Consider the following 12,954-nt stretch of genomic DNA (forward strand, 5'->3'; position numbering starts at 1 on the left):
CTTCTGCCGCTTCGGCATACCTCGAGAGTTGCACAGTGACCAAGGCCGTAACTTCGAGTCTCACCTACTGAAAGAAGTTTTGCAACGCCTGGGAGTGAGCAAGACGTGCACCACACCCCTGCACCCACAGTCGGATGGCATGGTGGAACGCTACGTCAAGACCATCGAGGAGCACTTGTGGAAGGTCGTCTCATCGCACCAAAGGGACTGGGATGAGAGGTTACCCCTCTTTCTCCTAGCTTACAGGGCACAATAATGTGTTTCCACATTATTGTTAATTTTGAAATTGTGGCATCCCGGGTGTTGCAAATCTGTTTCCAGAACTGACACAGTGTCTGGGAGGTCAAACTAATTACAATATGGAAATAGCAGTATAAGTTTCTGAAAGACCAGGACATTGACTTCTGTCTACAGTGATAGAGGGGGCACGTGGTAGCTTAGTTGGTTGAGGGGCTATGCTACAAACCAGAAGGTCATGGGTTCAAGTCCCAATGAGGTCATTGGATTTTTTCAGTTGACCTAATCCTTCCAGCCGCACTATGGCCCTGGGGTTCACTCAGCCTCTAACAGAAATGAGTACTAGGAATTAATTAAAGAATTTTCCTGGGGAGTAAAGCGCGGCTGATGCATAAGGCTGACAACCTTACCGCCATCTTTGAGCCGATTGTCTAGATAATGTGGGACCTTCAACGTCTCACAACCCTATGGTCCTTCACGGCCTGTTACAGTGATAGCTTTACATTTTTTGTTTCACTTTTACTACAGTGCTAGAGGAACTCATCTTGTAGTATGATGAATGTGCAAGTCTTTGCAAGGTCTACACAGAAGAATAGATATAGGTTGTACTGTATATTATTCATATCAAAGTTTCATTTAATCATTTCAAGATACATACCCTGTAAACTTCATTTCCTGACCACCCATCATAAACATGTTTCTTTTTATAGGGATGATCTGACTGGAGCAGTGGAACAATTTGAGTGGTGTTGCCAGAAATATCGAGCCACGCCATGGAAGAATGAACTGGCATGCAGAATGATTCAGGCAGAAGATGCTGTGTCCCTCCAGAAACTTACAGACCTCAGTACCCAGGTCCATGGAGAAGTAAACAGCCTATACGATTTGGTGTTTGCTTTTGTTGAGTGCGGTAGAATTCGTCAGGCACGCAAGATATTGGAGGTATGTTTCTGCTAGTTTTTATACTTTGTTCTCTTTGATATATTTTGACCCAGTATTTCCCAAGTTTCTCAACAGTGTAGCATGTAAATATATATATATATATATATATATATAATTATGAACTCCAGCATGCGGGCATGTGAGTACGCATGTGTGCTCACTTGAATTTTTCTTGCACTCACAGAGGATATGGACCTCTGGTACAGTGTTGAAATAAAAGATGTACAACATGACTGATAAATTGATTGTTCTCCTGTAATAGCAGGTTTAGAATTATATTTTCCAAACTTTTCTTATGGAAAGAAAGTAGAGGAAGGAGGAAGGAAGGGAGTAGGAAATGGTAGGACGGAGAAGTAAAATTAAAGAGATAAAGGATAGCAAGAAAGGAATTGAAGGATGAAGATACAAAAGAAATGGTTTTCCTTAAGAGACGAAAGATGTGCACATGAAGCCAGTTTAATTCTGTTTCTCTCTAAATGACTCTAATAGTATTACAGTGAAGAATGCCATCTTCTGGGATGTGGTGCTGTGCCTACGCTGGTTCCTCACTCACAGATTTTTATACCATGAAGGTGGAGGTGACACGTTCCTCCAAAACGCCGGTTTACACAATATGTACACGGCGCCACATATCAGAAGACTGCATTCTTCATAGTCGTCACTGTGAAAACCTCAAATCTTACATAGTATTACAGTTTATCGTTCAACACTAGATTGTGTTTGTAGTTGATACAGTCCACCTAAAAATGTTTTACTCATAAAAGAAGTTTAATCTGTAAATAGTAACACTGATGATTTTGAGGTTCTTACAGCTGTGGTTATAAAGAGTTCTATTTTCTTTGATATAATGCCATGCAGGCTGCTGGCCCAGTGGTGAACCCATTTCAGTGGGCCACTTAGGCCTGGGCACACTCCCTTTATCAACTCTTATTTTTAAGGTCTTCTCTTGCACGGTATTTCTAGGCATTGTATGAAATGTTTATTCTGTGGCATCCACCTCAGAATTTTTCATGGTCTCTGGGTTGGCATAATTGAACCTAGTGATTAGTACATACAAAGGAATTGATGCAAATTTATTTAGTAGCTTCTCCATAGTTTTCCATTTTCTATTGCAAACTTCTCTCGTCATCCCTTTTCCAGTCGTGTTCAGATAGTGTAACCCCATTTTTGCTCATACCAGTATTATTTTATAAAATATGATTATTTTTACATTATTTATCATTGGAGCTGCAACTAATATGTGAAAGAAATACTGTCTTTATGTATACCATGTTCAGAGCGCAGGCTGATTGGACATTGATACTACCATCACCATCATACATCTAGTAAGCCTGCACAATGAACACTCGGTATTATACAATGTGTTGAGCATGAACAAGTTTTAACTCTCCCACAGATAATTCTGAGACACAAGAGGGAAATACAGTCACTAATGCTGGAGTTTATGTAGTGTTTATGTCAGGAGGTGATTAATCTGTCTTTTTGGGTTCAAGTCTGTGGCCGAAACATGTAGTGTGTAAAAAGAGCAAAACGAAAGACCTATAATATATAGTTTGCACTTAGGATGGAGTTATATCATATATCGTATAGAGTGCAACAGGATGCTTAAATATAATATTGTTCAAGTTTAATGCCATATAATTCTTTCATCAGTGATTCTCTAAGTCTTCAATCCAGTCAGTACTAATTTCTATTTTTATCTAATTTGTTTTTGTAAACTGTGCTAGACTCCTGGATTACGCAGCCGACCTCAGCGACTTAACTCAGCATGTGAGCGTTACCAGCAGGAAGGAAAATTGGCTCCACTTGAGGGCTTAGTTGAAGCCACTCGTGATATGTCTCACATAGATCGCTCTGATATCTACTACCATCTTCTGCTTTCATACTGTAAGTTACTTCCACTATCAGTAAGGTAAATTTGTGTTTTCCTTTGTACTGAGTCTTTAATAGACTTTTAATTTATTTTTATTTACCAGACATGTGCTTTAAAAATGCAGAAAATATCAGATAGAAATGTTTATTATGAAAAGTGTGCTGTTGAACTGATACATATTGAATGTTTTCTATCTTGCTTTTTTGTTAAAACAGAATGTTTTGGAAACTGGCAGTGTTTTTTTTAATGTCGTATATTGGTAATCCTGCTATGCTTACTCTTTATCTCTATGGTCACCCAAAAACCCTGGCCTTCTGTATGACAGATGCCTGTTCTTCTGTATTATTAATTACCTTTTCCTCCATCAGTTCACTTTTAGCACTCAGAAATCATTCTCTGCATCTTCCAGCCATCTCAGTCTGGACCTTTCTAATTTTACTTTCCAGCTCACTTCAAAAAAATTTTCTTAGCCATCTTTGTTTGATCCAGTCTAATCACATACCCCAGACACTCCAACTTTTCCTTTTAATATCTACCATCAGATCAGTGGTTTAATTTTACCTGTTTTATTGTTTCCTCCATTTGCTGTTTTATGTGGTGGTATTTCTTATTGTATTGTAAGATAGACTGATAGCTGTTTCCCCACCCCAAGTTTCAAGCTGTCTGAACCTTCTAGTAATAATATGTGTTCATCATAATTCTACTTATATTCATGATCGTACCTTTTCTTGAAAAATTTGTTTTTCATTGTGTACTCAGTATTTGAACATTGATGTTTGTCATTTGGTATGAAGGATTCATAACCTCTCTGCTTTAATATTGTATATGTTATATCTGCTATGTAATGATGAACCTATTGTTCTATACAGAGTGGATCTGAAATATATGGACAAGCTTTGGGGATATGGGTCTGCAGAAGCTTGCTTTCTTTGTTACAGCCCAGCAAACTTAGTGACTATGTCAACTGATATTCTCAACTTGGTGCCTCTTAACTTCCTTACAGGGTAGTAAAAGCCTGCCATAGGCCTATATTTGACCTTCAGACACATTCTTAATGCCATTACAGGTGTCACAGGTTACAGTACGATTTTAGCAGTTGAACAGTTCTTGGTTGGGTGTAATACATGTGTGTAGTGGCAAACTGTATAAGCAAAAGTGCTGCAGTACATACTGTGAAATTGTAAATTTCTTATACTGTATTATCAACACTACAGTATGGAAAGATATCAGTTTAGTGAACTGGTATACACGAATTTTATATATGGTTCATGCAAGTGACAGATGTTGAGGAGCAACATGCCTCTACCAGGAAACATGCCCAGAACAAAGCCATCCAAACCATAAAGTATTTCCCACTGATGATTTTCAGCTTACAGGGGATGGAACATTTAAGCCTTTTGCTGTCAAGCGGTGAAGGGAGAGATCCACCCAGACACTTGACATTGAGGAGTGTGTCCTGCAATTTGTTGAAGAGAATCTGGGGTTAGCATGAGTCAGCAAGTGACTACTGCATGACCAGTTGCTGTGCACATACATTTACAGCAAGGACTGGGTCTCAAGCCCGCCAGGTCTCCTCAGCACAAGAGACTTTGTGTCGGTGGTTTGTTCACCGTTGCACTGAGCCAATCTTTCTTATGTCACTGATGTTTTCAGATGAGGCAGGTTTTGGTAAAGATGGCATCATAAATTTTCACAGCCACTGCCAGTGATCAAAGTACAGTCCTTATGGTGTACTTCAGTCTAGACACCAACAAAAGTTTAGCATTGATGTTTAGGCAAATATTGTTAGTAGGCCTGCATGTTTTGCCATGTTGGCCTATAGGCAAGCTCTTCTGAGATTTCCTGTTGAATGATTTGCTTGATCTGCTAGATGTACCACTGGCAGTCAGAGAACTCATGTTGTAGAATCTTGATGGTGTGCCTGCACTTTTCAGCGATGTTTTGCAAGATTTCCTCAAGAGTACCTATCATAACCAATGGATAGGTAGAGAAGGATCCACTGCATGGCCTCCATGCTGACCTGATTTGAATCATCTGGATTTCTAATGTAGGGGCACTCAAAACCCTTTGTGTGTTGAGCTGCTGTTCACAACATAGATACACTTAATGCATGCACCATGTCTCCCCATTGTTAGTCTTTTCTGTGACCAGTGTTATGTATTTCTAACCATAGCACAACAGCTGGAATTTCTTTTGCATAATGTGTGTTAATTTTGTGATGGATTTCCTTAGGCAAATCAGAGGATCCTGATAAGGCTCTTGGGTTGTGGACTAGAATGCAAGAAGAGGATGTTCAGCCATCAGATCAGTTTCTGTCAACTCTGGGCACTTTTCTGAAAAGTAAAGGAAAGGAAGTGCCATTTGTTATCCCAGAAGTCGTACTGGCCACAGAGGTTCGGAAAGGCAGAGGAGAAGGCCACGAAGCTGAAGCCAGTGGGGCTACATTAACAGCAACACAGAATTTCAGACAGGCTCTACGCAGAAATGATCTTGATGATGCACTTATACACAAGCACACGTAAGATTTTATTAGCAGGAATTAACCAACTAAACTTTTAGAGCAAATTTATTTAATGAAATACTTTTCTTTTTTTTTAAGTCAGAACCAAGGCTTAAAAGTCCAAGTCCAAGTCATGTTATAACTGGTGTCAAACCCATTTTGGGGTTCATGATCAGATTACACAATCTCTCTTGGCAGTTCTGGTCATCATGGGGCATCCTCTCTGGTGAAAGGATTAGTATTTCCCTTGTCTTTGTCAACTATTCACTTGTTTGTAGTAAGTGACAGTCTGATTTTAGGGATCCACATATTAGTTTTTTTGTGTGGTTTTTTTTTGCATTGAAGGTGCATTCTTAATGGTCCCAATCAAAGGTCTGTTTGCCAGATGCATTATTTCCACGATTTAAGGCTTTACCTGTATTTTTCATACAAAAGTTCAGTTCCTACACATGGTTCAAAACTCATTTTAGCGTTAAAGAGAATTTCTTTACATTTTCCACTGTTCTTAGTTCAAGGTCATCATTTGCATGGCTGTCTCTGGCCATTCTTTATCCCCTGTGTCAGCTGGAAATTTTGTGTTGCATCTTAGTGTTGCAATCATTGTGAAAGTGACTTTGAAACAATGAATGGCCATGGCATTGAAAAGAAAGAAGTTAACAATAAGTGAGAGAGTGAAAATTATTAAGGAGGTAGGAAAGAGTCCAGCTGTGTTCCAAAATGGAGATGCTGTCTCCATCATCTTGGAGTAATATAATTCTACAGAAAGTTCAGTTCTTGAAGAGGAAATCTAGCATGAGACACTTTCTGAGAAAGTAAAAACTTTTATTTTATTAGATGAACAAGGTTTGGTGCCTTATTGTTGATTTAACTGAGTATAATAGTCATTTTAGGCTGTTTTCCAAACCCGCCATTTAAGGCACAAGAAGCTTGGCTCCCAGACAAACTTTCAGTCAGTTTCACTGTATTTGCAGTTTTATGCATGTAATTTATAAATAATGATAATGTGTATGCAACATGTAGTGGAACTTTGACTTCACTCTTAGACTTTCACAAGGAAAGCACAAATGTGGTGGTATCACTGTTGTGTGTTGACAGTCTCACATATATAGTCCCATCACAAAATTTATACTCGTTAATATGTTAACAGGTTAGTATCAGGTTGTATTTAACCCTTCAATGCAGACATTTAAATGTTCTACTATTATTGCAGTAGTATTTTTTGAACATGTCATTAATTTTTTACATTGACATATTTAAGCCTTTATAACTAATTATACGAGGGTAAGTCAATAAGTAAGTTACAAACGGATATAGAACTTAAACAAATAAGAGGAATTATTTGAAAAATGTTTTTATTTCTCAACATAATCTCCCAGTACATTGAGGCACTTGTCCCATCATTTCACAAGCCCCTGAAAACCAGCAGCATACAGTTCTTTGGGTTGCTGTCGGAACCAGGCAGTGACTTCCCTTTCTAAAGTTTCATCATCAGGAAAATGTTCCGCCGAAAGATGATGTTTAAGAGGGCCGAACAAATGGAAGTCACTTGGAGCAAGACTCATCGCCTGTGACAGTTCGGGCTAGCATATCGTGTCCTTCATCGTGGTAGCGATTGAGATACTGTAATGCCAGACCTATTCTTTGCATTTTGTGTTGTGGGGTTAGCATGTGCGGCACCCATTGTGCACAGACTTTGTGAAAACCTAACCTGTCATGCATTATGAGGTAGGCCATGCCATGTGAACATACCTGGTTCCATGCCTCGGGTGGGATTCGAACCCACGATCCAGCATTCGCGAGAGCAAAGACAGTACATGCCTTAGATGGCGCNTGGTTTTCAGGGGCTTGTGAAACAATGGGACAAGTGCCTCAATGTACAGGGAGATTATGTTGAGAAATAAAAGCATTTTTCAAATTAGTACTCTTATTTGTTTAAGTTCTATATCCATTTGTAACTTACTTATTGACTTACCTACATATATATGAGATATGTGTAATTTCTTCACACAGCTGAACAAATTACGATACTCATAGTTTGCCATACTAACTGAACATCCTGTTTATCTGTGAAGAAAGCAACCAGATTAGAAGTGGAGATTTGTGTGATAGCTCTTGAAACACCAATCCAATTACAGACCTGCTTCACATTCACACCAGTAAATTGTTTTTGTTTTCCATGTTTTATGCACATGACACATCTCCACCATGGCTTAGACTTTTTTTTTTCATGTCATGGGAATTCAGGCCATAAAATGACACTCAGTTCAGTTGAAGGTCTGCCATATCTGGAGTGAGGGACAGCAGACCCATGTTTCTGTACAAGACTTATTAGAGGGCACCTGAATTTCAGAAGGTCTGTTTCTTTATTGTTTGACAGTGACCAGTACATTATAGAATTATGGATAGCTACATCGAGTAAACTTTTGGAATCATTTTAAATACCATATAGAACTTTTCTTTCACTCAAGCAAATAAAGTTGTTCTTTGAGATCAGTTGCTCCCATATTCTGATTGCAGTTGCATACAGTTGTAGATTTGTCACTTCTGTGTTTCATTTATATACTTCGGAATGAATTTCATATTTGAAACCTTAGAAACCTTCTTATCCTGTCGGGTATATGCTCATACATCCCCTGAATGCTGACCACAGTGCTATCCCTTTTTCAGTCTTTCATCCTTTATGGGGGGAGGGGGCATTTTCTCCTATTGCTACATAAAGTGCCTGCACAGTCAGCACCTTAAGATTTCAAGACTTGCATCAACTTGGGACAATTATAAAAGTTGTCCATACAGTGTGCCCATGATGACAAAGATGATCCCCTAGCTGGATGGCAATTACTGATGTTTTGTTTGTGTCTGCATTCACATGCTGGTTCTTTGTTCCATGCCATGCCCTGTGTAAATAAGGAAACACCACACATAGCATATGCTAGATTCATGGTATTTGAATGGCCATACCAAATTTTGTAAACATCAGTGGTGTGTATTGTGTGAGCAATAGGTAGTTCTTCCATAGAGTCAAAGATTCGTCTACTGCTATATTCTTCTTTGGAAGGTACAGATTTTGAAATTTATTATTCAGATGTTAAGTAGTTAGGTACACCATAGCTCAAGCAGTTAGTTGCTGGCTTCCCACTGTGGCTGCCCGGGTTCGATCCTGGGTCTGGTCAAGTGGGATTTGTGGTGGACAAAGTGGCGCTGGGGCGGGATTTTCCCGAGTACTTCGGTTTCCCCCGCCAATCTTCATTCCACCAAATTCTCCATCATCATAATCACCTGGGGCAGGCTACAATAGGCGAATTAGTGGCTGCCGTGCCGAGTGGCCCCAGTTGGACTCAACCCCCCACTAAGCGAATTTAAAAAAAAAATGTTATAAAAAGTAGTTGGGTAAGAGGTCCTTGAAATTTATTCATTTTACTAAATTTTCTGATAGTTCCAACTTTTCCAGTGGTAGAGTTTTGAAAATAATGGAGTGAACAGCAGGCAGTCCTTTCAATACCAAAGTGCTGGAACTTATTTGGTGCCCATCAACATAAACATAGCTAGAGCCACTTCTGATTTTACAGCTAAATGTAAAAGGACCAGAAGTTTTCAAAATTTCCTGCTGTTCATATATATATATGTTTATTTTTTTTTCGTTTACTATTAGCTGTGAAAGAGCTGTGTCAAAAATGTTTTCAAATATGTCCACTATATCCAAATCAGATATGTCAAACTGTGTGTCATGGATACAACAAAATGTTTCCCATACTGCAGTTAACATGCTGATACTATGCCACACAAAGTTTACTGACACCTCTGCCATTCCTATGCCTTGTTCATTATGTGCCACATTTCTTTGTTTGTTGCCATCGTTTACACTGTCACTGATGCTAATTGGGTGTAATCATCACCAAAGTCACTATCATCACTCCAGCTACATTGCCCCACAACATTATTGTCTGAAAATCATTTACAACTTCACTAATTTCAGACTCTTTATGTGTATGGCTGATTTAAGGCCTGGTCGTGATGTCTATGATGCTGAATTTATAGATTACAGTCCGAGTCATCAGCTGCATGATAACTAAGGTCATTGATACATAAACAAAGAATTCATGTGTTTCATCAGAGCCTGATACAAACCTGAATTCAGTATAATATTTCATTCCTTAGCTAGAGGACAGAAAAATGAAGCATGCAGTAGAATGTACAGTGTACATGAAACCACAGATAGGGTGTTTAAATACCCAACATATGACATGTTGAAACCACACTGAAAGGTTAACATTTTTTTTTTTTTGATGAGTTTTGCTGTAGAACACTATGTATACATCGATTAAGGATGGCAAAAGAAATGGTTGCCCTTTATTGTCCAAGTGGTATGTAGTAAATGCTCATGTATGCAATTTTGTTCATTTTATCTGTTTGATCATTCATGGGCTTCCTATTTAAATCAGTATATCATATGGCTCATGCCCATTTATCCTCTCCAGTAATTTAAGTATGTCTGAAGTGTTCTTGCAATTTGGTTGTGTTGATCATTATAAACTTTACTGTAATGAAATAGGGGATTTTGAACTCCCTGCATTATGGAGCTGGCAGCCAGATTATAACTTGTGGGTAAATATATTAATACTGAAAAGTGCAGCATTTGGCCAGCTGGATTGTGTATATAAGCTATTGCAGTTGTGCAGGCATGCCCAATAAGGGTACTGTTATTATGCTAGGCATGTGTGAGAATAGTTTTTTTTTTCTTTCAGTTTCAGATGAGAATTATGAGAAAGAATTTTCTCTACTAGATCAATTTTTTCCACTGTAATCACAATTTATCACACCAGCCCCTTTTTCCAAGTGAACACTTTTCATACACAATTGTACAAGGTGCGACAATTTAATTCCCGGAATGGCCTTGTGAAAGAAAAATTTGCTTACCTGCATACTAGCTGCTGCTATCGCCTTAGAAATACTGCCCTTTTGAAGCTATGCACTTCATAAGACAGTGGTGCCACTGCTGGAAACAGTCTTGAAAATCATTTTCTGGAATACCCCACAGTCACGTTGCATTGGATGCCAGGAATGTCAGCAAATTTTTGTCCCTTTAGATCATTTTTTTTTTTAATTTTGGAAAGACCCAAAAATCACAGGGGTCTAAGCCAGGCGAATAAGGTGGATAGTCCATTTTTGCAATGGATTTCTTAGCCAGGAACTTGCGAACTCTTAATATATCATGCACAGGGGTATTGTCATTGTGGAGAATCTAATTGTCAGGGCGTCTTTTCCTCCAAACAGATTCCTGTAACCTTGTCAGCACTTCCAAATAACCCTGTCGATTCACCATTTGCCCTTGTTCAATGAATTTGCAGTGAACTGTCCCCTTGTGATCAAAGAAACACAAGCATGGTCAATCTTGAACTACGAGTGAGACATGCATGCTTTTTTCGGTCAAGGTGTATTTTGTCTTTTTCCACTGCATGCTCTGGCATTTTGTTTCCCGGTCGTATTGAAAACACCACATTTCTTCGCTGGTAACAACCCTATGAAACATTTCTACATTGTTTAAAAGATTAGGTGAAATCTGAAGCCAACATTAATTCTGGTCATTTGTCAAGATTCGAGGCACCATCTTTGCGGAAATTTTTCTCATTCCCAAATCCTCTGTAATAATCTGTCTCACTGTTTCCCTATTCATATTCAGTTCTTCTGCTGTTGGTCTCACACCTAATCTTCGATCTGAGTGCACCTAGGTTTGTACTCTGTCCACATTTGCATCTGTCCTTTGCATTTTTGGCTGCCCACTTCTTGGGTCATCTTGCACATCTTCACACCATTCCTTCAACTGCCTATGCCATTCAAAAACACTAATTTTCTTCATAGTGTATTAACCATAAGCCACTATTAATAAGGCTAATGTTCCTGAAGCACTTTTACCAATCTTCACACAAAACTTGATCTCTATCCGCTGCTCCAGATTCTTGTTACCCATTTTTCCACCAAGAGTATACAATTGATACCTACTACTTCATCTGCTGCTTGCGAATGAACGACCCATTTGGTCTGTGGCTCATGTAAATGTGCAAGTTGGAACATGTCCAAATGTGCTTGGGTACATGAATTTGCCTGACTGAACACCCCAGCAACACACTGAAGCCATTCCAGGAATTAAATTGTCACTCTTTGAATTTAAAAAAGAATCAATTTTAGGGTTGTACGTTTTTTTGGCATGGGGAGAAAAAGCAAGATGAACAGATTTTGTTACCAAGTTGATTCAGGCTGGTGTTACCAACCTTTCTGGTTTTGAGCCCGATGAAGCAGTTATATACTGCTGTACGAAACAAAACATCGATTTGAAAAATCTGAGGCAAAAGTATCGATGTTTAAATTGAGATATTTTTTCTTTATTCAGTCAAAAACATTCAAGATGTGCACGTGCCTGTATTACATGTGGACTAGAAAAATCTCAGAATAAATTATTTAAACAGGAGGATGCATTTATAGATTGTTGCCACTACGATTGTTGTTCTCCCACGTATCTAGAAAATTTGTGCTGTTTTGTATTTTAACTAAATTTATGTTGTTTTGTGATCTTTTCAAGTGTTGAAAGTACCGCTAATGAGAGCTTGTCAGTAGGCGATTTGTCAGCACTAGTTCAGGGCTTGGTAAAAGCTGACCGCTGTGGAGAAGCATCGAAAGTTGTGCTGGGAATGATGGAAAAGGGCATATATCCTGCATTCCGTGTTCTGCGCTTCCTTATGAATCGTCTTGCAATTGCAGGAGACATTGATACACTGACAGCTATTGGGAATCTGCTAACACCAGTCAGTATTTCTAAATATTTCATTCTGGCATTTGCAGAGCTTAGGATAAGATGTGTAAAAATCAGCAGAATTTAAGATGCTAGAACACTTAATTCCTGAACTACTCATGTAACTGACTGCCCTATAGCTGTATCTCCTGTAATAGTCAAGAAAAGATATTAAATGTTTTGAACAGAAGTTATAGAATTTTCCACTTTGAGCTAGGAGCACCCATAAACTGCACAAATTATGGTATATTTACATTTCAGACTTGCTATTGCTCTGACCTCAGCAACAAAGACTATACCAATCTGTACTTTTTTGAAGATCTATTGATTCTAGTTGAAAATGAAAGAGTACGAAGAGGGATGACTTCTGATATCATTTTGATTGTACAGAGCTTCATAAAAATCAGTCAGATGGTTTGATATTTAATACACAGAGGCATAAGGCATAATATTGAACCTAAGAATTTTTGGTTTCTTTTCCTGACTATAGTCAGTTTTATGTTGCTTGATTTAATTAACAATACTTTGTCAGCTGTGTAGGTTGTATTTTGTATAATACTCAAGTATTTGAACTGCATATTTCTTGTTCAGTTTGATTATTGATACTGTTAATTAGAA

At 38.5% G+C, this 12,954-nt stretch overlaps 1 protein-coding gene across 2 annotated transcripts in view; it reads left to right on the forward strand.

The window, feature by feature from the left end:
* Positions 1-12,954, forward strand: part of LOC111872927 (leucine-rich PPR motif-containing protein, mitochondrial) — a 62,090-nt gene that overhangs the window by 38,399 nt on the left and 10,737 nt on the right. For both annotated transcript variants that reach the window (XM_023867220.2, XM_023867221.2), the window contains exons 14-17: positions 948-1,179; positions 2,907-3,066; positions 5,285-5,570; positions 12,127-12,349. In XM_023867220.2, coding sequence (XP_023722988.1) covers positions 948-1,179; positions 2,907-3,066; positions 5,285-5,570; positions 12,127-12,349 — 901 coding nt within the window. The remainder of the gene's footprint in view (positions 1-947; positions 1,180-2,906; positions 3,067-5,284; positions 5,571-12,126; positions 12,350-12,954) is intronic.

Source organism: Cryptotermes secundus, unplaced genomic scaffold, assembly GCF_002891405.2.
Source record: "Cryptotermes secundus unplaced genomic scaffold, Csec_1.0 scaffold407, whole genome shotgun sequence".
Lineage (NCBI taxonomy): Eukaryota > Metazoa > Arthropoda > Insecta > Blattodea > Kalotermitidae > Cryptotermes > Cryptotermes secundus.